Source organism: Sinohyriopsis cumingii, chromosome 7 (assembly GCF_028554795.1).
Source record: "Sinohyriopsis cumingii isolate HCF-2022 chromosome 7, ASM2855479v2, whole genome shotgun sequence".
In the NCBI taxonomy this organism is placed as follows: domain Eukaryota; kingdom Metazoa; phylum Mollusca; class Bivalvia; order Unionida; family Unionidae; genus Sinohyriopsis; species Sinohyriopsis cumingii.
Genome location: NC_142967.1, coordinates 43,812,493 through 43,839,071, shown reverse-complemented (window position 1 = coordinate 43,839,071; position 26,579 = coordinate 43,812,493). Strand labels below are relative to the sequence as shown.

General features: G+C 36.0%; 1 protein-coding gene across 1 annotated transcript in view; it reads left to right on the top strand.

The window, feature by feature from the left end:
- Nucleotides 1-26,579, top strand: part of LOC149795118 (1-phosphatidylinositol 4,5-bisphosphate phosphodiesterase epsilon-1-like) — a 289,076-nt gene that overhangs the window by 93,376 nt on the left and 169,121 nt on the right. The window contains exons 6-7 of the mRNA XM_089963758.1: nt 6,804-8,453; nt 8,968-9,033. Coding sequence (XP_089819884.1) covers nt 6,804-8,453; nt 8,968-9,033 — 1,716 coding nt within the window. The remainder of the gene's footprint in view (nt 1-6,803; nt 8,454-8,967; nt 9,034-26,579) is intronic.

Here is a 26,579-nt window from a genome sequence, read left to right as displayed (position 1 = left end):
GTAACTCTTATCTCTTCTTACACATGAACTTTTTTCATCAGTTATAGCTTTAATTCATAATATCATCACTAAGATGCCTGCAGTGTGGCAGTTTATAGATGAATCAAACTATATCTCTCACATTGGCACAAGAGGTGACTTCAGTTTCTGCTGCGATAACACAACAACATCATCCAGCAGATGAATATCTTCAACCCTCCACCCTAATTATAACAACTGCCTCACGTTTGAATTTAACATATTGGCACCATTGAGTTACATTGAAAATGTGAGCAGAGTATGGTCAGTACATGCAAGATAAGAAATGTTGCTCATTGATTCACATGATATTCCTTTGTCAGAGCTATGCCTTCCTCATGAAGCAGATGCTTGGTTTGGAAGAGAGAGTGGTCTCTGTAGACATGCTCTAATGATCACTTAAGGCAGGGAGAAACCATTGTTTGGTTAAGGAACACCTAGCCACAGATCACAGGAAGTGAGTGACAACTACAGGCATGACATTCATCTAGGAAATTTGAATGGGGGGAGGGGGAGTTTGAATGGCCATTGTGACCAGGTGACCACTATGTATAGGTGACTGTTAGGACAGCTTTGACTAGTATGTGTATTGCAAACTATACAAATTTGAGTTTGAGTATGCAGTCAGGTGGTGGAGTTTCAAGAATACAGTGCCTATCCTAGCTTTACATTATGATACTTCAGGCAATGTCATTTCTTTTCACTGGAAGTGGAGACAGTGGAAGGATGACGAGTCACTTTGAAGTTTTAAAATTAAACACATGGAAACCATTTTAAATATGGTAATCGTCATGTCTCTTCACCTGTCAGACACTTGTTAGCACAACTAGTTCTGCTATTTTTGATGGATTGTCATCAAACATGGAATCGCCTGAAGCGATGCACATCAACAATTCACTTTTATCTTGCAGGTTTTCATAGGAAGATTTTGTATTGTAGCATCGGACAATATTATTAATAGCAGTTGTCTGTCAGGAATTTTTATATATTGTCATGGAATTTGGTCAGTACTATGAACATGACTTGTTGAAGGACATATTGACAGATCACTCCTTCAATATTTGCCAGTTATAGTGGGAAACAAGAACAGCAGTCCCTTTTTTCAATTGAATCAGCTTCAACAGTTGATGAAGGTTGGTTAAAGATTTTTGGGTATTTTTTGGCATTCATTTCCAAAACGACTTCATGAACTCATCATACTTAGCAAATTAGTATGGAACTAAGACTTATAGAGTCTGTGGTGGGGTTTGCGCCAAGATAAAGAAATCCCAGTCAAGGACTGCATTATTTGTCTCCCCACCTGCCAGGACCATGTGGGGAGAAAAAAAATAATGTAACCTCACAAATGGGGTTTCTTTGTCTTGGTAGAAACACTGACATAGATTATTTTTCTTACCCAGTTTTTTTTTTACATTCAAGTTAAACTAACCCCACACTTTTGCAATATAGTGAGCAGATTTCTAAACACAAAAGATTAATCAGATACTTGTATTGTTTCTCACTTTACATAAGGCATTATACTCTTTTATAAAATTCTGAATAATTATCTAAGTAGAATATGGCTATATATGTCGCTCCTAGAAAGGAAAAGAAGAAGAAAAGAAAAGAAGTTATAATTGTTTTGTTGTTGTTGTTGTTGTTGTAGGGTTTAACGCCATTTTTCAGCATATGATAGGCTATACATGGTGGCCAGTATAAATGGTGGAGGAAGAACCCGGGAAAACCCCAGAAAGAACCACCGACCCACGAGAAGCTACTGGCAAGCTTTCTCACATATCCACATTAGCCGAATTTGAGACTCGCACCCACGCTGACAGAGGTGAGATGGCAGTGATCTGTAACGGAGAGCGCTTTAGACCTTGGCCACTCAGGGCCCCATAATTGTTATGTGTTCGATGTATTGCACAGTTAGCATCAGGAGCAAAGTGTTCTTGTTTGTAAACACTGTACATTAATACAAATATGTTAATGAGGGCAGTGGGTTCATATCTCAACCAAAAGAACACTAGTTATACTCAAGAGAAAATAGGAGCATAAAAACTTCTGATATTGTGTTTCATCACAATAAATCAATGATTGTCATATGAAAAGAACAATAAGTGATTAATATTTTTATATGGATAACTTCTAACTTTCATCAGTTCTAATTTGGAAATAGTTATATGGTAACCAGTGGTACATTGCAGTACTGGATACACAGTTCTAACGATGTGTGTAATGACTAAGAAGGATTCTAATTCACTATTTTCATTCAATTTTATATTTTCTGTCCTGGAAATATGACAAGTGTCACTGTTACTAGTACACTGATATGCTAAATGGAAATATGACAAGTGTCACTGTTACTAGTACACTGATATGCTAAATGGAAGTATGACAAGTGTTACTGTTACTAGTACACTGATATGCTAAATGGAAATATGACAAGTGTCACTGTTACTAGTACACTGATATGCTAAATGGAAATATGACAAGTGTCACTGTTACTAGTACACTGATATGCTAAATGGAAATATGACAAGTGTCACTGTTACTAGTACACTGATATGCTAAATGGAAATATGACAAGTGTTACTGTTACTAGTACACTGATATGCTAAATGGAAATCTTTTTGTTGAATAGTATGTAGAACTGATGATTGAACCACTCTGATTTGTAAGTGCATGAGTTCTTATTTGTAATTGAATTATTATATTTGATTCAACTGGAGGGGGGGATTGGGGGTGTTAGGCAAAGTTTGAAGAACACAGGTTTGACAGCACATTTCTGGTTGTTGCCAGCTATGTGTTAGCTCCTGAGAGTTCAGATTTTTTTAGGCAGTAATATGTTTAGCCTGTGTGTCTGGAACAGTGTTTTCTGTTAGTTTCTAGCATAAATATTTTCTCAGGCTTAAGTTTTGTGTGATATGTTTATAAGTCAACTTGGGCAAGTATGTTTTCATACCCTTTGTTCATTAAGGTATACATCTTTCTTTCTCCAACTGGTGCCTGTAAAAATCCATTTCTCATTTGGCACAGGAACATCCTCATGGGATATGTGGGCAAGGTAGAATGTATGGTCAGGTCACACAAATCACTGGGATGTTTGTTCTTATAATATTGATAGATACAGTACACGTATCTGGGAATATGGGGTTTGTGTACATTCTGGGCTTTTCATTGCTTGTGTTTCTTATGTCATCACCGTCCTTGTCTTTTGTTAAACTTGGAATATTCTAAATTTAGTCACAATCTTGCTTTCACCCCACTTGATGTTTCTCCACTCAGCTCCCTGTACCCCAAAGTGCAATATATTTTTAAACCATAAAGTGTTTCATAAAGTTGATGGTGTTTTAGGGCCTGTCAGTGAGGATTCAAATAGGTTATTCTTGTGATTAGCACAGATGGTCTTTGCAGTTGTGGGTTATACGATTCACTTTCCTTTATGAGCTCTACCAGATAGATTGACTTTGTGTGTATGTGCGTGTCTGTCTTTCTCAGAATGTTTTATATAGTGTGCTATCAGAGTTGGAGAGAACTTAAGTTGCTTTATGAGTGAAGTTCTTTTTGTTATATATCTGTTGTTGTCATTGTTTGATCCTATAACAACTCTGTCAAGCAGAAGGGTTTCTTTTTTAAATTAGTTCTCAATGCATGGACACATAGATGACTGGACTGAGACAAGCAGACTGAGATAACTAAAGTAAGGTTAGCAAATAAGCTAGATTTCTCTGTTGCATGGGTGATTAATTTCATTCTTTGATATGCTTGCATGCCCCCTTATCTTGGTTCAAGGTCCCATTCATAGAAAACTTGCACTATGGTTTAGTTTTTTTAATTTATTGGTATTTCCAAAATACTTTGATAAATTTTCATAATGCTTCACATTAATCATTATGAAGCAAAAAAATTCATTCTACAACATGCTTGCCCCAATGATTTGGACGGTCAAGAACAAAGTTTTACAAAGTTCCATTTCAGCGCAATAACTTCAGTCATCCATCATCTACAGTTACTAAATTTGGAATAAAGAGCAGCACTATTGATTTCAGATTGTCAAAGTATCAAAGATTATGATAAAATGATTATAAGTGCGCGTGTGATTTGAATTTTTAACGTCATGTCTAGCATTGGAGCATCATGTCGCAGACATTTAGTATCATGACATCAGGCCAACCAGTCCTAACAATGACCTCTTAATACTGAGCGCCTAGCAAGGTAGCTGTCAGTACCATTTTTGTAAGTCTTTGATATGACTTGGCCAGGGTTCAAACCCGTTATCTTCCACTTCCAAGGTGGACGCTATAACCACTAGGCCACCAGAGTGGTCCCATAATGATTATAAGAAGAAATTGGTTTTTGCAATAACTTTAGTTCTAGACCACATACTTTCATGAAAGTTTGTAGAAGGCTTGCAGAATAATGTTTGTTTCCAACTAAGTTCCTTGACTAAACTTTGTGAATGCCTTGAACTAAGGCTAATAAAGCAACCCTTAGATTCTGAGGTCTGAGGTTAAGAGGTCAAGGTCATGGTAAGTCTGAAAAGAAAAGAATTGTTTCTGCAAATTAGGTTTAGTTCAAGACCATGTTTACCATAGGTCAAGGTCATTGAGACCTGTTGGTTAGTAATCTCCAGAGTAAACCATTTCCAACCAGTGCCTACATAAACACTTATTTAACACAGGGTGGGCATGTAATGTGCCAGTCATAGTTCTTTTGTTTCATTTGCAGATATTTCCTGAAATCCTTGATAGCACTGAATGAATCATTATAAATCAAAAATAGTTTATTCGAGAACATCCTGCTGTGTCTGATGGATTGCCATGAAACTTGGTAAATTTTATGGACATGACACAAAGATGCACATATTGACAGATCACTTTGCTCCTGCAATTTTTGTTAGACTATTGCTCTTTTTTTCTTTGTAGCTTAATGCAATTTGTGACAATCTCATTGGCCCAGTATGTCCCTCAGTTTTTAATGGTTTGCTCTGATATTTGATAAATGCTACATTCATACCTGAACATGCACATATTGATTAATCATTCCTACAATGTTGTTTAGAGTTCTTTTGTTTTTAATCTTTTACCGTAATATATTTTATGGCACAACCATGTTGGTACAGGAAGTTCAGCGTTTTTTTAATAATTAATTACCATAAAACATAGTAAATGTTATCGTCTGCACCTGAAGATGTTCATATCAGCAAACCACTTTGCTCCTAGTAAGTTATTGTGGAGTTGTTGCCCTTTTTTGTCTTGGAATTTGATGCAGTGCATGGCACCATCTCATTAGCACAATTAGTCCAGCAGTTTGCCTTGCAGTTTTATTTATATAAATCACTTTCAAACTATGTACATGTTTTGGTCATCTCTCAATGATGCATATATTTACAAATCTTTGTAATTCAAAGACTTTTGTGAATTTTATTACTCATTTTAACCTACAACCGGATGTGAAAATGTCTGACAGAACATATCAGTTCTTTTGCAGTACACTGGTTGTTTTTAGTGGCTTGCTTTGAAACTTAGCACATATTATTATCAGAAAAAGTTATGCATGTTGACAAATCATTGTACTTTTCAGAAGAATTACCTTGTACTGTAGATTTGTTTCCAGCATGGGGGATGCAGGAGAGGTGTGGTTATATTAACATGAACAATTTGCTTACCATTCCTGTGGTTATTCATGGAAAGAAAAGAGTTGAGAATTCCTCAAATTAGAGGAAATCCTCAGTATTTAAAAGATATCAATAAAGACTCTTATAAGAACAAGATTCTATCAAGAATTCATTGTCACAAACTACACAGTAAATATGATAATAAAAAATCTCAGTTTGAGGGAAAACAATTTGAGACGTTTAGTGCATAATATGCAGTCAAGGTTTAATATTGTTATTACTTTGAAATCCGAATTAGAACAAAGAGCATGGACCATGATTTGTTGGTGCATTATACAACAGCAGTTTGGGTTCTACATTGTTTGTAGTTGGGCATGGTTATAAATGAGCACAAATGGTATTCTTCTTTACCAATTCATTTAATAGGTTGGCATCACAGCTGTGTTAATAATTGCACCAGATACACCTTGAATTTCATGCTTTCTGCAAATTTAAATTTAAAAAATTTGTTTGCTTCCGATGTCATTAGGGATTTACGGTATTGAATGATAGCTGATTGATCAATAGCATTTGCCAGAATCAGGGTTTCATGCTGTCAACAATTTTCTTGTTTGTTTGTTGTTTTGTTTTGTTTGTTTTAAATTTCACTAGTATTTGCTGATGTTTCAATCAGAAATAATTATAGCATTTTGTCCTCACTCCCCATGTAGTAATTACAATGATCAGAATTTAATGCTGCCAGAATTTTGAGTTGCTATTCCGGTTTTGTAATTGTACTTTTAGACCTTTTCTATTACTCATTATATATTTGCATATTAGATGTTTTTTAATGACTTGAAACAATGCTTAATGATGTAAATTTGAGGTGTGAAAAATATTGATAGCAAAGTGATTGGAGCACTTGCTATCAACCTTTTTTGTTTTAGTTGTAGATTTCAGGTGCCATCATGCAAATTGGTCAGTGGTTGATCATTTGCATTTGCGATTTGTATTTTCTTGCAATACTTTAGTTTCCTTCATCTTGGAAACCACTTTAGCATAAAAATTGCCTTTGCAAATAATAATAATAATAATAATACATGTAGTAATAATTATAATGATAATAATAATGCCAGAGAATTTAAATTTGCAGCCAAATTGTCATGGCAGTTGAGTATAGGTATCAGTCTCTTTGTTTCATTTCCAGGAAGCAGTGATGGAAGAGATGGAGACAGACCCACAGCAATCTATTTACCTGTCTGCCTCTCTTCAGAGCCTTCAGGCATTAAAGGGGATGCATAAGAATGGTTCCAGCTACAGACACCAGTTTCTGTCCCCAGTTGTCTCCCCTACCTGTTCAATCAAGAGTCTGACAGACCTCAATAACAGATCCTTTAGGGAATTTCTGTTCATGGCTCTTCCAATTGTGGTGCACCCTGTGATAATACTCAGGCTGCTGGCCCACAAGATGTTTGGGAATATGATTCGCAAGAAGAATCTCAACGCTCAGGACTCAAAACTTAAACCACCACCTCCAAGGGAGGAGGAAATTCTCATGGAGGAAAAATGCCCACCTCGACCCACTAGGTGTAATTCTGTGGGGTCCAAGACTGTTAGGGTTGAAGCTCAGGGCATGGGTATAGTACAAGGCAAAGAATCTATCCCAACATTGAAACTTGAGACAGGGAGCTCAAAACAAGTTGATATGCACTCAAAAAAGTGTTTTGCGAGTCATCACAAAGCGATATACACAAATAGTCAAAATGGAACAAAAATGGCTCTTAGAGCAATAGGTGAAAGTCTTGTTAGTCCCTTAGAGATGAAAATTAATTCCACACCAACCCCATCAAATTCAAGAAAATATTCAACACAAGTTACAAGTCCCGGAGTAAGCTCGCCAGATGGGTCAAAAGGTTCAAAACCTCGGCTTTTTCGTTGGCCAAGTAAGAAACAGCTATCGAACTCTGCCTCCCATCTTCACAGAAACAGTATTAGTAGTCTTGCCAGTGATGAAGGCAGCAAAAGCAAAGCAGAATCGGAACATGATGTTGATATTGCAGCCTTCCAAAGGGCACTGATCAACCTCCCAACCTTTGTTATGGAAACTCCCATGGATGTTTCTCCAGTGTTTTCCAGGTCTAGCTCTGTTCCAGAAAATCTGGCTTCCAGGCTTAATCCTAATTCTGGTTCCCTTTCAAAAATTTCTGCTAACAGCCTACATAAACGTCTTACCAAATGTGTGTCGGGCTCAGAGCAGGGTGTGTGCTCACTTGCCCATACTAGTTCCATTGTGGCCATTACAATGACAGACATGGATCGTGATTCTTTTGGCTCTTTGCGACAGAATGAGTCCACAACACATACACCAGATGAAAGTCTTGCCAATATTATTGTCCATTTTGATCCTCCTGGCTCTCCTCTTGTATCAAGTGCAAGTCAAAGTCCACTGACGTTTGAATTTCCCTCTCAACCTTTTGGTAATGCAGGCAACCAGTTGACTCCAACTGTGACTACCAGTAACTGTGTGAAAGCATCCAATTCTCAACCCAGCCAGGCTGTATCCACTTCAGCACCAGCCGATGCCACCGCAGATCTGACACTCGTCTCCACCAAAGCTCTTCATACCCTGCCAGATCTACGGAAGACAAGCCCCAGCACAAGTCCAGTATCAGATATCCCTTCCCATCATCGTGGCGTGTTGAAAGTAATTGAGACATGGGTCAGTGTCAGCCATGCTGACCTTGAGGGGTGTGTTCTAGTGGTTCAAGAGATGAGGGAATTTCTTAGGAAGCTCTCAGCACTTGGAGTAGAGTACAAAGTCTGGGCACAGCAAATTAGTGGAGCTTTGCATCTAGAGGTAAGTAACATTAGAATAGGCTATCATACAAGTTTTGCTTGGCATAATACTGTTTAGGAAGTAAACGCTGATATTATGTATGACATTGACGTTATATTTACTCCGGCAACTGACAAATTTTATTGCTCCTCATTGCATAGTGCCATAATTATTTTTGCACTCTATCATGAATCTGGTCGGGTGCATCAATCCAGTTCAGTTTTTGCAAAGAGGTCATTTCTTAGGCAAATATTGTCAGGTTTAGTGCAGTCTTACATATTAAACTGACCTTGTATTTAGTCATGGATGCTACATATGATAAGATAACTTGGTAACAGCAATAGTACTACAGTACAATGTACCTTGTACTAAGTTTACTATGTATTTCATGTGTTAGCAATGTGTTTGTAGATACTGTATGGCCATAGGCATGACACAAGGACTTTGAACACATTTCTAGCACTCTTGATTGATAACTTTTTCTACCATACATTTTCCATATATATTAATGCAAAGAAAACAATCTTCAATTCAGGAAAAGAATGTGGCTAACCAGAGTGCCAAAGGTCCAGATGACAACATCCATGCCCAGTATAAGCAGGTAAGACTCGGTTTGGAATTTGCAGTTATTTTGTTGTACCGTTTAAAAGCAAAGTAATTTTGTCTGTGCCTCCATCTAACTGCCTATCCAGGAAGTAAATTTAAGTGATAAATATTTTAGATCATAAAGAAAGAATAATGGTAAATGGATATTTTTGTTGTTGAAATGATTAGGTTTAAAGTATTGAAGTCAAAATATGGAAACAATTATTGTGTGTCATATTTTAACAGATTATATGACATAATATCTTATAAAAAAATAAAAATCAGCTTTGAATAAAGTCAAAGTTTAAATGGTTTTAGCAACCAGTGCTTGAGGCAGTCATAATATCAAATGGCAAGCAAGCAGTCAACATCAAAATCACAAAATGTTCAAATATCATATTTTTTTAAAATAATTTATTAATAATAATAATAAAATATAATAAAACTTGTAGTAGTAGTAATAATAATAATAATAATAATAATAGTAATAATAATAATAATAATATTTTATTGGCATGAAAATGAAATGCATCATATACAAATTTAAACAGACCAGCACATGTATATTCCTACCAGACTGCTATAGCAGAAGGCTAAAAATCACATAAATATCCTCTCCATACATGACATGACCATGAGCTAGGTAGATATAAGTAATATTTGTTTTGATGAGAAAATGTCAGTAAAATAATTGGATTACCATAGTACAGTACTTTTGATCACATTGTTACATTGACTAGGTCCTAATTATACAAAGGACATCTTGCACACCTGAATGAGTTTGAAAATCCCTGCATGCACACTAGCACATGTATTAACAAGCACATGTATGGTTATTTTGCTGACATTTCATTGAAAAGACCAGGTTATCACAAGAGTGACTTTTTGGAATCGATTATAACTAGGTTATTTATGTGACAAACAATTTTAGAAATCCAACTTTGGAATTGCCTGAAAAGAAAACAATAAAAGAAAAAACAAACCTAAAACAAATTGGTATAAGGGAGGTAACTCTACTTAGACTAATTTTTATTTTGTAGTGGTAGGGTTTTTAAGTAAAAAAATTTTAGCAAAGAGATGGGCACAGGTCAATTTCTGATGGTTTACAGAATGACTTCTTGGATTTAAATGTATTGGCATCTGCATGCTCATGGTAGTTTATGATTATTAATATTTCTCTTGAACTTCTGCAATGAGAGCTTAATATCAGTTATTGAATCATATCCCAGTGTATTTTCTAAAATACCAAACACCACTTTTTTTTCTATAAATTTGCTGTCAGTATTCATAGTTCATTTGTGTAATTGTGCAAAATTTTGTAGAATAATTTTGTATTACAATCTTTTGTGGTCAGCGTGACACATAAACATTAGGTTTGATGTATGGACTGGACTTGCCATAAATTTTTAAATGCAAGGGATTGTACAGACTCTAATTGGGGCACAAACTGAATTTTATTTAGGGTCCATTTGATAATGGTCAGAGACATAGATGATGCCAACGTTAGCACAAGGTCAATAGCGAAAAATAACAGTTGAGACAGACCAGGGTAAATTTTTAGGAAGTCTTGGCCCATTTGAAATAGGTGTCAAAAAATGATATTTTCCAGAACAGTTATTAATAAAAGGCAGACTTGAGAGGATTACCCTGACTTTGATGAGAGTGACACAGTTTTTGGCAGTTAAGGAAAGTAATCCTGACTGGCACAGCTTAATGAGGATGTGTTGTTCCCAGATGGAATTAAGATTTTTAGGAGAACCAGAATTTTAGCTCTGGGAAATAAGTATTTCTCATCAGATTGTCCTAGGGATATGTGATGGACAGTGAGGAACATGAAAGGAGAGATTTGACTTAATAGAAGAGTCTTGAATAAAACACAAGGAAAAAATAGCTCCATACTTGTACTGCACAGTGGAAAAAGATCACAGTCCACAGCCAAGACGGTTGGTGACCCAAAGAGGCTAAAAAGAGGGAGAGAAGAAAAAGAAATAGAGCAAAGCCAACGTATATCACCAACTGTAATTTGGAAAAGACCAGAAGCACCAGGTGATGCTGACATGCTAGTTCAATCAGTCATTTGATTATATTTCTTCTGTCAGTATAATGGCTATTCTATACCTCTGCTCAGATCTCTATTATTCCATTCATTAATGTCATAATTTATAAACTAAAACCATCAGAAGTGGGAATGACACATCATCATCTCACCCCCTTTTGACAATTTTATTTTGGCCGTCATCAGTAATGTTTTAGATTCAACTCTCTTTCTTTCATTCATAATACCAAACCTACTACACCTATCTGATTTTTTTTGTGACCATATAACAATAATTACAAATAATTCTGATAGTAAAAAAAACTGTATGGGATTTTTTCAAACATTGTCAGAATAATTTTCTTAAGAAGGATTTCTCTTTGATTTAAGGAAGGTCCAAATTTGATAAAAGAAAAGATTTTGAAATACCTAACAAAGATATTTGAAAAACCAAATGCTTGAATTCTTATCCTAATAAAAGTTTTCATATCAGTCGTATGTTGCACTCTCAGATTCATACTTCTCACAGATTCATACTTCTCACAGATTCATGCTTCTCACAGATTCATGCTTCTCACAGATTCATACTTCTTACAGATTCATACTTCTCACAGATTCAGATCTTCATTTTTATTAAATAATTTTGTAAAAATTTTTGATTTTCATATGCTTAGTTCTGAACTGTTATTTATGATACCAATCATTAAATTTCATAATTTTCAAGCATTTAGCTTTAAAACTGGAATTATTTTGTACAATTAATGTTATTACAGTAATGTGATAATGACTGGGCCATAGTACTCTACATGTGTTCAGACTGAGCTGATACCAGTAATGAGTGTACATGCTACTGTATACGTGTTAAGACTGAGCTGATACCAGTAATGAGTGTACACGCTACTGTCTGCATGTGTTCAGACTGAGATAATACCAGTTTTGTGTGTACATGCTACTGTATACATGTGTTCAGACTGAGCTGATGCCAGTAATGAGTGTACACGCTACTGTCTGCATGTGTTCAGACTGAGATAATACCAGTAATGTGTGTACATGCTACTGTATACATGTGTTCAGACTGAGCTGATGCCAGTAATGAGTGTACACGCTACTGTCTGCATGTGTTCAGACTGAGATAATGCCAGTAATGAGTGTACATGCTACTGTCTACATGTGTTCCGACTGAGCTGATACCAGTTATGAGTTTACATAGCAATAATAATAATGAGGACTTTGTATAGTGCCTAATCTTTAGAAGCTCTAAGCACTTTTCAACATTAGACAACACCTAAAAAAACATATATAATGATATGATTACAAAAAACAAACACCATGAAATTAGAAAACAGAAAATATGCTGAAAATATTTAAGGTAAGAAAACATTAAGTCTTTAAGTCTGTTCTCACAGTCAGAATAGGTGAGTTTTAAGAATGCTCCTGAATGAGATCACTGTGTCTTTGTGTCTAAGTTCAGTGGGCAATTCGTTCCACATTGCTGGGTCCTGGTGTGCAAAAGAATGTTGTCCATATGACTTCGTTTTCATAGTGGGAATAATGAGAATATGATTGTCAGAAGAGGAGCATATGTATCTTACTGGTGTGTACACATGGGTGAGGTTAGATAGGTATGTTGTTCTGGAGCCTGTTGGTGAAATGTAGCACAGAGAACACATTTTTTGTTTGATTCTGGATTGAATGGATAGCCAGTGTAGGGTATGGAGCAGCGGGTAGGTGTGCTCTGATCATGGTATTCTAAGGATGTACTGATCAGTTGTGTTTTGAACTTTTTGAAGTTTTTGGAGTAGATATTGAGATGAACCAGACAGAATTGAGTTACAATAGTCCAGTCTTGTAAGTACCAAGGAACACACAAGTGTTTTAGTGACATCAACTGAAAGATATTTGTGAATGGAGCTGGTGCATCTCAGCTCAAGATATGCAGCCTTGCATATGTTTATGACATGTTCATTCAATGAAAGAGTACTGTTGAGAATAACACCTAGGTTTTGTAATGACTGTGTGAATTTAATGTTGGTGTTGCTGATATTTATTGTTTGAGTTTAAGGATGTGAATGAGAAAGTCTTTGTGTTGTTGTCAGAATGGCTGCAGTTTTATCATCATTCATCTGCAGCTTGTTACATGTCATCCATGCATTCACATCAGAAATGCACCTCTCTACATCTTGGATGGTAGAATCAACTTCAGTCAAGTGCTAGATTTGTATATTTGGGTGACATCAGTGTACAATTGGTTAGACACTGGATGATGATCTATGACACTTGAGAGCAGCTGAGTGTATAGAATGATGAGAACTGGTCCAAGAACAGACCCGTGGAACACCACAACATAGATCAACTGGGCTGGAATGTTTTCAATTTGTGGACACAGTTTGTGTCCTGTTGACCAGGTAGGACTTGAACAATAGTAAGGCTGTATCATGAATGCCAAATACATACTGGATGCTGTGAAGTAATATATCATGGTCTATTGTGTCAAATGTTGCAGACAAGTCAAGGAAGGTGAGGACTGTAATCTTTCTGCTATCCAAAGCAGAGAGAAGGTCGTTAACTACTTCTCAGAAGAGTAGTTTCAGTACTGTGGCAAGGGCAATGTGCAGACTGTACATTGCTAAAAAGACTGAATTTAGATGAGATACAAGTTGGGATAGAATAATCCTTTCTAAGATTTTTTACATGAATGGGAGATTAGAAACTGGGCAGTAGTTCTTTATATCATTATGGTCGAGTGTTGGTTTCTTTGGATGATTCTTTACAATGACAGTTTTGAAAATGATCAGAATTCCCCTGATGAGAGAGAGGTATTAATAACATCAGTTAGTGATGGCAATATTGGATCTAAGCACTCAAGCAGCACTGATGATGGAATTGGATCAAATTCACATAAATTTGGTGCACTCTTCATCACAACTGTACATACTAAATCCATAGAGGCATGTTCAAATGCTGATAATGGTTGCTGCTGAAATTCTGTATTGCAACTGCATTTTGATGACAAGTCAATGGAAATTGTGTTGGGTTACGTGTTTCTGCAAGCATACAAACCATGACTATTGATATGAGACTACTCTCAGGTTCATTTGACCTCTCATTCAAAGTTTAGTAGTTTAGTTAACTGCAGCCTAGTAAACTTCTTATGACTTCTTAATTAATAAATCAATTAACATGTTATATTTTATTTTGCAAGCCTTCAGATGATGACAGTTATTATGAGACCACTCTCAACTTCACATGAACTCCTTCCATAGATAGTTTGGTTGATGTTTTCAAATTTAAACTGAAGAACAAAAATTGGTAATATAACAAGTAACACTCAAAGTTGATGATAATTTGTTAATATAATGATACTGTTTGAGGAGTGTGAAATATGACCAAAATATCGTAACCTTATAGATGAGTCAGTTTTTGCTAAGCAGTGCTAGAATTGATAAATTAAACTAGACTTACCAAGTTGACATTTGATTGTAATTTCATGAACCCAGTAAGTGCCTTAGTGATTACATGAGATGATATTGGTCATGTGGCTGACCAGTCTTGAGAGCAAAGGAAATGGAAGCCTCAATGTCTTATTGGGTGGGAAGTATTAAGGGTGGGCATGTGATCACTAAGGCACTTGTGGGGTTCATGTAACACTGGTCAACAGTGAAATCATTACTGACTTGAAAAGGCCCTAATCTGTAGTATTTTGGTGTGCCGAACACGAATATAACCGTGAAAAATTTGTATTGGCTCTCGTTTTGAAGATATTCATATACCTCATTTTCTATGTTTCACTGTGTAAATTTCTCCAGTAGGACTGCAGCAACATCCGGAATAATGATGTAACATTGCATAATACCATCATGCTCACATCATCCACAGTTGATTGCATCATTTTCTGATGCAATGCAATACTAATGCCATGCGGCTGCTGAAGTAAGTTGACGTCAGCAGTGTACTATACATGTGTAGGCCTATTATACTAATGCCAGGCGGCTGCTGAAGCTGACGTAAGCAGTGTACTATATAAAGCCCAATCAGATAGGTTCAGTATTTAAAATATTTTAGACGTTGTGCGAGACAGTTCAAGCTACTGTTACATAAAACTTATTATTTTATCCATTTACGTACAATAAAGAACAGTAATGCCTCGAAAGTGTGTTAATACCGCGGACAATTTTTGCTATATTTGTGGGGAAGTGACATTTGCCAACCAGAAGAAAAGTATCAATTCTCAAGTGAAGAAGGCATATCATCTTTACTTCGGATGAAAGGTTGGTGACCAAGACAAGCCTTGGGCTCCGCATATATGCTGTGCTACATGTACAACACAGCTTTCACAGTGGTTGAATTGCAAAAGGTTATCAATGCCGTTTGCAGTCCCAATGGTGTGGAGAGAGCCAAGCAACCACCTAAATGACTGTTACTTCTGCTTGGTTCCTCCTCTTTCCGGCGGAATAACGAAGCGAAAGAAGTCGAGAATAGTCTACCCAAACATTCCGTCTGCATTGAGACCAGTTCCACATGGTGAGGGACTTCCTATTCCAGAACCTCCAGCAGAATATTCTCTTGATTCATCTGACGAAGACAAAGGTGAGTCGACCTGTTCTTCTCCTGGTCCATCAGCATGCAGTGATCCAGATTTTCACTGTGGTGCATCATTAACCCCACACAGAATAACACAGGAAGAACTAAATGACCTGATTCGTGATTTGGACTTATCAAAGAACAAGGCAGAATTGCTAGGATCAAGACTCCAACAATGGAATCTTCTAGAAGAAGATGTCACAATTACTGCATATCGAAAGCGCCACCAGCAATTGGAGCCTTTCTTCAGAAAGGAAAGTAATCTGATATTCTGTTCCGATATTGAGGGCCTCATGAATGCTTTAAAAATCACTCATGACCCACAAGAATGGAGACTATTTGTGGACTCTTCGAAACTGAGTCTCAAGGCTGTGCTTTTGCACAATGGAAACATTCTTCCATCTATTCCAGTAGCGTATGCTGTCCACATGAAAGAGACATACGATAACTTAAGGCAGCTACTGAATTCCATTGAGTATAACAAGTACAACTGGCACCTCTGTGGTGATTTGAAGGTAGTTGCCCTTTTAATGGGACTGCAGCAAGGATATACAAAATACATGTGTTTCTTATGCGAGTGGGATATCCGAGCAAGGGAAATGCACTACATGAGGAAGGAATGGACTCACAGGCAGAATGTAGCCATTGGAGAGAAGAATATCCAACACCCAGCTCTGGTTGAGGCTCAGAAAATCTTGCTACCACCCCTTCACATCAAACTAGGTTTGATGAAGAACTTCGTGAAAGCCATTGACTGGACTTTGCCAGCATTCCGATACCTGCATGAAAAATTCCCTCGACTCAGCGAAGCAAAGATTAAAGAGGGAGTTTTTGTGGGTCCTCAGATTCGAGAGCTTTTCAAAGATGACCGGTTCAACAACTTGCTGGAAGGTGACGCGAAACAAGCATGGAATGCTTTTCGCCTAGTTTCTACAAACTTCCTCGGAAATGTTAGGGCAGAAAACTATAAGGAACTAGTAGAAGACATGTTGATGAAGTATAAGAAACTTGGCTGCAATATGTCTCTAAAGATTCACTTCCTTCATTCCCATTTGGATTTCTTTCCTAGCAACTGTGGTATTGTTAGTGATGAACACGGCGAACGTTTTCATCAAGATATCGCAACAATGGAACAAAGATACCAGGGAAAATGGTCCACTACAATGCTGGCTGACTACTGCTGGACACTCCTCAGAGATGCTCCCGAACAGCTGTACAAGAGACAGGCGAAGAAATCTAAGATGTAGTCAATGACTTGATTTTTTATAGGTAGGCTATTACAGTTGACCTTTTACTATTGGAATGCATTTCGTTATGTAAACATTAATTTCTTGCAGATTACAAAAAAACTAGAGCCAATTTTGCAATTTGACTGTCATATTCGTGTTCAGCACATAAAAATTGATAAGAATTGACTAATTTTATTTCAGTAACATGACTTTTGTAAAAATTTGTTGTCCAGTGTAATTATAATCAAACTTCAACTTGGCTAGTCTAGTTTAATTTATCAATTTCACTTCCTCCATAAATGCCTCATGATCCCATGAGATTAAGTTCAAACTATCAAAGTTTGTTTCTGAAGCACACCAATAAAGATATCTAAATGTCAGAATTTCTTTACATATTTAATTATGTGCCCAAAAAAAGATTTGACTTTAATAAGAACATGTTCTTTTGTAATAACTTTGCCCATGTTTATAAATGTATTTGGAGAGAATTATTAAGTGGTATTAGTCAAAGATTATTTAAATGAATGTAATGTAATTTTTGCTTTTAATAACAAGAAAAAGAAAATCAATATGCTTTCCTTATAGAAACATTTTGATTTAATGACATAGAGCAAAGAAACTCATCGTTCTTGGAAAGAATTGTAGTAATCAAGCCAGGAACCTTCTGGTCATGAATCATGAGCCCTAACGACTGAGCCACCACAGATTTCTGAGGATGGGATCCCAATGGTTTCCAAAGTATGACTTTAGTGGTTGGTTGGACATAACATGGAATCAATACTGACTGCACAAATTAACTCCCTTAGTAATACCAATCACTATATGGACTTGCTTAGAAAACAAGTCCAACTGCAAACTGCAGAGATCCAGATCTGCCATCACATAATGTGCTGGCAGATCTGGGTTTGTGCAATTCATTAGGAGAAATCAGTAAGGCAAACAAAATAGACCCTGATCTGCAGGTGCATTATGATATGGCAGATATGTTGTTTGAAATTGGAGTCGACTTATAAGTGAGTATATATGGTACATGTCAGTGAGTATACTTTAAAGGAAAGGTTATAAACAGTTACCAGGTTACGAATCAGAGACAGAAGGATCTGCATGAGACAGTGCTGGTTGTCTAAATCAGAAAGTGTTTTTTGGTCTAGGAAAGAAGACAAGTTATACTAGCATTGATAGTCAGTGTAGGTCTGTGTGTCCATTTGTGTTTTGGATTTTTAATTTAGCTTTGACAATTTTTCAGTCATATCGCCATGATGTCTGCAGTGTGACAGTTTATAGTTATGTCTAGCACTGGGGCATCATGCCACAGGCATGTAGCATCATGTTCCACCCAGTCACATTATCCTTAAACCAGGTAGACCAGTCCTAGCACAAACCTCCTAATGCTGAGCTCCAAGCAAGGCAGCTGCTAGTTCCATTTTTAAAAGTCTTTGGTATGACTTGGCTGGGGTTCGAACCCATGACCTCCCGTATCCGAGGCAGGTGCTCTAACCACTAGGCCACTGGAGTGGACACAGGAGACAGTGCTGGTTGTTTAAGTCAGAAAGTGGTCTCAGAAATTTACACCAGCATTAATAGACAATGTAGGGACTATGTGTTCTAAGCTGTTCTTTTCTCTGTACAGTATTATTGTGTTTGAATTAGCATTTACAAGCAGACTTGCATCAGCTACCAGGTTGAGCAGTATCCTAAAAATAATCCAAATAATAATCATACTTATAAATGAGAAATATAAATTGTTTTTTTTTGTAGAATTCACTTTAGTGAAACCATTCACTTCCCACCAGCATCATTGTAGCGGTTGCTACTGGTGGTATGGTATTATGAGGTTGTACCTTCTTACAAAGTGTCCACTTTATTTGGCTATTGTAATCTAGAAGGTGATTGCCCATGGTATTGTTGTTGCCAGGATCGAGTGAATATTAAAATAAAGTGTGAAACTTACAGATGTAATAAACAGAAATCGGAGCAGATATATAGAACAGAATGACACGAGCCCTCATACATGGAAAAACAATTTTTTAAAAATCAGTTACATAAACAACTGGGATAATACATTACATTAAGAAGATACACTTCCTTATGGAATAAATCTTTCACCAAATTTCAAACACAAATATATTTATGTAAATAGCCGACCTGTTTTAAATGATAGAATTAGTTCATGATATAATCGAGTGAACGATCGAAGTCATTGCCTTGTAAAACTTCATAACCTGCTTATTCTGGTCCTCTCCCACTTCACTATGGTGGCTCCTTCAGGTCCTATCGCTTTTTCCCTTTTCTGACCTCCCTACTGTCTCGCCTCTTTTTGGCCCTCAAACTTTATGTGGGTAGGTGGATACGTAAGTACATAGATACGTAGATACTTGGATAAGTAGGTATTTGGATACATCAGTGGATACGTCCATTGATACTTCAGTGGATATGTCTGTGGATATGTCTTTGGATACATCCGTGGAGCTATTTCCCCTTTGAAAATAAACAGAAGCATCCTAAATATTCTGTCAGTTGCCTTACTGGAAACAGATCATTACTCCCCTCTCGTTATGTCAGATATCATTCTATCAGAATTCTAACAGACCAAAGGCTATCTGGTCAAGCTAAACATTTCAGAGAAGAAACAATGCTAGTTTCACAAGATTAATGTACTTCCAAATGACTATTTCATCACAGATTCCCACTAACATTACACGAGACATAATGGTTCCATTCTTGTCTCAATTACACAAATGAATGAGTGAAATTCATTACATGGCTTAATTACATTATTTTTAGGGAATACATCCATTCAAGTCTTTATCATATGTGAAATCATCTAAGATTGGTGAATTCACACTGATTCTCTTAACTCATTTCAACTAAAGTAATGCATGAAATCTTAGAATACCCAATTCCTATACAAACAAGATGACAAATTCAAACAATTAGTCAATTTATATAAAGAAGATCATTGTACAAATTCAGATATCTGAACTCAACAGTTATACGCATATCAAGGATATTGATCAATGAATTTAAACAAATAAATTCATGCAAATATAAACAAATTAAATTCAAGCAAATCATTATATTGGTATCAACAAACTAAAGAAATTGATGCAGATACCTTGTGCTTTCAAGCTTTGTTCGTTTCTACCACCAAAATTGTGTCCGTTGACCTTCCAAACATCCGGTCCCTTTGACCAATGTTTTACGAGAGAATTTATTCCAAATTCAGTCTTGGAGTCCCATATATTTTCACTCTTGCAGGAAAATTGCAGACTAACTTAGATCTTTTGATGAGGGCAGTTTAACCCCCAAGAAATTTTCGTGTGGGAACCATGCCCTTTTAGCATAACCAATCAGGATTAAATATATTTACTGTCTTTTATAACTAGGTACCAAAATTACTTATAGAATTCCAAGCAACAGATCTGGAAAAACTCAGCTTCTGACAGTTCCGATATATAATCGAAGTTAACTGTCCTTTTTCTAGTAATCTAATGGCTAAGTAAAGAAAGGCTTAATTAAGAATCATTTCCTCTCCGACACAGACATTAGAAATCTTTGCAGTATAGGGATTTAACAAGCACCTATCCCCATAAATCTAATTAATTGTTCTCTGGCCCAAAGTTAATGCGCTCTTCATAGATCGACAGAAATTTGCATCCTTACAATCATCAACAGTTTGTTGCGGTGTTGGTTCAAAGTTTTTAGTAGCTCACCTGAATGGAAGGCTGAAGAAGCTTATGGCCCTGTCACTGTGCAGTTTGTATCTTCCGTTGTGCATCTGTCAATCAACTAATGCTTGTCAACACTCTGGAGTTTTTATTTCTGATCTGATTTTGATCACACCTGGAATATATGCTTATGTCATTATGATCTCAGATGAGTATATGCTTATGTCATTATGATCTCAGATGAGTAAATGTTTAAGCAAAATCCATATGTACGTGGCAGCTGCACATAGGGGAGGAATGGGGGAGGGGCAATTGGAAGCCATGTTTCTGGTCCAGTTTAGATCAGAATTGTAATATTTCTTATATCATTAAAATCCAAAACGAACTTGATCGTGAATGAGATACATGCAGACTAATCAAGTTATCTTGAATCTGATTGTCTGAGTTTCTTATCTATATTAAAACCATATTTCTGCACCATTATTGAAAATACTTGCAGTATGGTTTTATATCATCAGCTCTATCTATTTGAAAATGATCTATATAAATTATAAGATAATTTTGCATCTGATTGGCTGAGCTTGTTGCCACTCTGGAGGCTGTATTCCCGAGTTAATCTTGCATCTGATTGGCTGAGTTTGTTACCTCTCTGGAGGCTGTTTCTCTTGAACAAACTTGAAATATATGTTTTTATTAATATTAATTTTGTGATTTAAGTTTTGTTAGTAATTATCCTTTTTATAAGAGAACATTTATAAAATGATTTGTTTCTTGGAAAATTTTCCCAGTAAGAGCTGCTTTTTTTATTATTTATGTTTAAAATAACTGTCCTATGGTCTGTTTGAAAGTTAATGGTATAGGTTGATACAGGTAAAACCCATTATAATGCAATTCATTAAAATGCATTTCCTCTTATAATTCGATGGCAGCATAGCTCCCATTTTTAATTTAAGCTGGCCTCTCTTTTTAACATCCTAAATACATGTTCTCAGATAAGCTGATTATTCATATCCCTAGCAGCGTTTAATGTTGCCTTAACTTCATCTTGCACTGTTTCCACCATATTAGCATGTATACAATTCAAAACTGTAGTATATTTGATGTCTGATGAAACCCGGCGAACAAATCAAACAACATATTAACAAGAGGTTTTGTTAACACTGATGATATTGAAATTTCAATGCACATTTCCTATGGAGAAGTTTTTTGAAAAATGTGTTGAAGCAGTCACACTTATATTGCAATGTTATTCTTTGGACCCCAAGCATCACGTTACAAGAGCTTTTACTTGTACTACTATACCTTTAACAATTACACATTCTTCTTAAGGAGATTTGCTACCAATTAAACTTGAAGGAAAACTACTTTTCAGCATCAATCTTATACCAGTCTGTATGGTAATATATGGTAAACAGAATAAAGAATTTAAAACAACCTGTGTTTTAGCAAACATAATTTCAACTTTTGTGCAAAAACTATTTATTTTACCAAATCAAAAATCATAAATACAAACCTTGAAAACAAGGTATCTAAAAATAATTTGGAAGTAACTTAATTATAGCTTCATTTAGAATTACAATTTTAGCCTAAACAATGGAAATTGCAGCATAAAATTGTAGCCATCTTTACAAATCATTGTGGGTAATTTTATGGTGAGGCGTTAACAATATAACTGGTATTAGATTCATATTTATGGGAATTTCTTTCATATAAGATCTGAGCTACCATACATACTCACTTATAAGACGAGTGCAACTGCAAACTATATAGACCCATATCTGCCATCGTATAATGCACTAGCACATCTGGGTCTGTGCAGTTTGTTAGGAGTAATCACTAGTACAAATAACGTTGACCCTGATCTGCAGGTACCTTATGCAGATGTGGATATTTGTTGTTTGCAGTTTGACTCAAATTATAAACAAGTATATATGCTAGTTCAGATAAAATATAGTTCCAAGTTTACCCCACTGACCCATTGGTGAAATTATATCTAGAATGACTTGCAGCAGTGGCAGATTTGTACAGGTTGTTTGGGTTATGAGATTATTTGCCAAGTACAGATCCCCTTAAGTTAGGATACTAAAACCTATGGTAAAGTTTATATGCTTATATGTTAGGAAATAGGAGTATAACTTACTTGTCTCACCTGCTTAGCATAAAGCTTTACTTTTCCATGGGTCTTTGAAATTCTATCACTGTTGGAAGAAAATGGCAGAATATGAGAGGTGAAAGCGTTCTTATACATACATACATACATACATACATACATACATGCATGGCAAAGTTGGCAACACAGTCTTTATGTGGGTAGGGGTGCAGTTTACAAATTTGCCAATTATTTTGATAAAATTCAAAATATTTTTATGAATCATACCTTGCATATAAGAAATAATGCTCATCATCTGTCTACCATCGTAGTATGGCTGTAAGGATGGTAGTTCCAAGTAATCCAGAAAAAAGGCATGGTAAATCCAACATGACACAAATTAGGCAGAAAATTTGACACATCAGCATCAGCAGTGTTAATGTGTTTTGTCAATGTTTACAAACAATACAAATGTTACATATTCACAAGCATATAGATAAAAGTAAGAAACAAGATATTGACAAGCATATAGAGACATGTAGGACACCAGATGTTGACAAGCATATAGAAACAAGTAAGGTACCAGATATTGACAAGCATATAGACACAAGTAAGGTACCAGATATTGACAAGCATATGGACACAAGTAAGGCACCTGATAAGGACAGGCATATAGACACAAGTAAGGCACCAGATATTGACAAGCATATAGAAACAAATAAGACACTAGATACTGACAAGCATATAGAAACACATAAGACACCATATATTGACAAGCATATAGCCATAAGTAAGGCACCAGGTAATTGACAAGCATATAGCCATAAGTAAGGCACCATATATTGACAAGTATATAGACACAAGTAAGGCACCAGATATTGACAAGCATACAGAAACAAATAAGACACTAGATAATGACAAGCATATAGACACAACCAAGGCACCAGATATTGACAAGCATATAGAAAACAATTAGGTTCCATATATTGACAAGCATATAGATATATGTAAACCACCAGATGTTGACAAGCATATAGACACTAGTAAGGCACCAGATATTGACAAGCATACAAACACTAGTAAGATACCAGATATTGACAAGCATATAGACACAAGTAAGACACAAGGGTATGTGGAGTACTTGGTGTATGGGTTTTCATTGTCAAAAGACAAGCAAGATGGAATTTGGAGTAAAATGGGACAAGTGATGTTAGTATAGAGAATATGAAAGGGACAAGTGCACACAAAAAATTCTGCTCTAATGGATATCTATCTTTTGTTTTCATTATGTTTTATGCCATATTTCATCCTATGATAGGCTATAAATGGCAACCAGTATATTTGGCAGGGGATGAACCTGGGAAGACCCCAGAAAAAAAACCCAACTCGTATAGAGCTACTAGCAAACATTTTCTTACATACCCACGTTGGTTGAGCTGAGACTCCAACTCATGTGGTCAGAGGTGAGACGTGTGAGGGGTCTGTAAACCACTTGGCCACCTGATAGGTCCCCACCCTCCCTCCAAATGGAAGAAGGAGTACAAATAACTGGATCCTGATGGTGATCTCAGACTGCTCTAAGATTTATACTTAGATAGGATCTCAAATTGTGGTAGCTCCATTCAGATTGTCTGCAGAAAGTTGTGGAACAATTGAGAACCTAAAAACCAGGCTTATCCATCGCAATACATGTAGAAGAGAAATACTACTTATATTAAAATATGATCTTCATGGTTTTATTTGTTGAACATAAAATGTTATTATTAATTTTATTTTTATTTATAACACTTTTTGCAAAGGCCTTTACACTAGTTACCTTAAAGTCAATCATCATTAGAAAGGGTCAAGGGATTCACTGAACTCTCAACAATGTTGAAGTAGTCTGAAGAAAAGTACCACTGTACTTAGAGATTATAATCATTTTATGATTGAAACATTTGATTACGTTTTGTTTCATATTTATTTTTGGGTTATGTTATATATAAATATCCACATTTGTATGTATGTCCTGGCTGCCAAACAAGAGGTCACAAGTTCAAAACTTGTGGTGGCATCCCAGATATTTTTATCTAATTTAGCATTTTTTTCTAAGTTCAAACTTTCATTTAAACTTGCTAATCCCAGCTTTTTAATTTGTTTGTTTTCATTTTTTATTTATTCCCATCCATTGGAAGGACAATTAACCTAGCAATCAAACTCAAACATCCCTATTTTTTATTCCTTTTTTTATATGTCCAAACTTAAATAAGTTTTTATATTTTTTAAATACCGTTTTTGTGACATTCATGTTGAAACCGTCTTTTATGGCTCCCGGCTGCCCAAACTCATGGCATCCTATTTCTAAAAAATTTTAAAAACATTTTTAAGCTGAAACTTTCTTTCAAACTCATGCATCATAATTGTTTTACATTTTGTATTTTTATGTTGAAACTTTCTTTTATGACTGCCGTCCTAGTATGGGCAAATAAGCTAGGTTTGACTGTAATTTCTGACTTTTTATATTCAAGATTCTGCAGTTTTAGATACATTTTTCCTCATAGGTATGTGAAGTTATTGTTTTATTAAGATTACATCTAAATAAAATAGATTTTTATTAATTCATTTCTGTAGCATGGCAGTTTGCTTAATTTTTTCTTTTTCATTTTGACTCAGAATGGGTCTGTGCATGTAATAAATTGGTCATGGCAAGTTGGTTATGCGAGAACCTACCCAAACGGGCAAGGCAAGTGATCTAAATTATTAATGGTGAGCCTGGGTAAGCATTTGTCTTTTTCCAATATTAAGAGGCATATTTAAGTCACACACACACACACAGACACACAAACACACACACTCATATGTGTGTGGGTGTGGGTGTGGGTGTGTGTGTGTGTGTGTGGCTATGAGAAGTTTCTAAGATATGAATTGGGTGGGGGACTAGCCCCAAGAAGGCATGGAGCGATGTAGGGGCAAATGCAGTTTATATGAATAACTTGCCTTTTTATATGCAACAAAGTAGTTAAGTGTGTGTGTTGGTGGGGTTGGGAGGCATACACAAGTGGTCATGGTATTTTGGGGTTAGAATCCCCTGTGGGGGGTCCGGGTGGTAAAGCCCCACATAGTCATTTTTTTCTCTTCTGCAATTTTATATTCACATGGTGACATTGCAACTACCCAGAGAAATATCTTATCCACATGGTTTTCTTGTTTGTTGATGTGGTAGAGAAGATGGGATGCAGAGTAAACATTGCCACACTAGGTTGATGCTTACTGTAATGCAATTAGCTGGTCTGATAGTGCTATCATTCTGTTTGGGTTGCATGGAACAGAAACGTCCATGCATGCTTTATCCTAACTGACTATTATTACAAGTTGCTGTACCTTGTACCTAATTATCATTACCAGTACCAAAAGTTCCACAGATAACAAATGAATGGTAATTCTGAAACCATCTCTGGACATAGCCAATTTTGGATATAACTGCTTGTACTTAAATTAGGAACCTGGAAAATGAATGTAACAGAGACACTTTGTTTTTATATTTATTATTGTTTGGATATACAGCTTATTGGAAGTGAGGATTTATTATATACTGTGGCATAATTCTGTTGCAAGGTGATAAGCAAAATACAGAATGTCCTGATTTTGTCTGGTGTGTGATACACCTGTATTCTTACCTTGGAAATCAAGGTGGACTAAACTATTTACATTATTGAGCTCATGGAATGATGGTGGCTTGTATTGATGGCTGTGATTCTTTGATTATTAATATGATTTTTTTTTATTTTAAATTTTGAAACCATGCAATCATCAGATATTCATTGTAATGCGAAAATAGTTCCAAAAATAGTAGAGACATGAGGAGGTGATCGGAGTTGCAGCTTCGAAAATCTTATTCTGTATAAAATGAAAATGGATGTAAATTTTGGGTATTATGGAAGAATTAATTTTGTGTGAAATGTTGGTCGAATGTCTTAATGG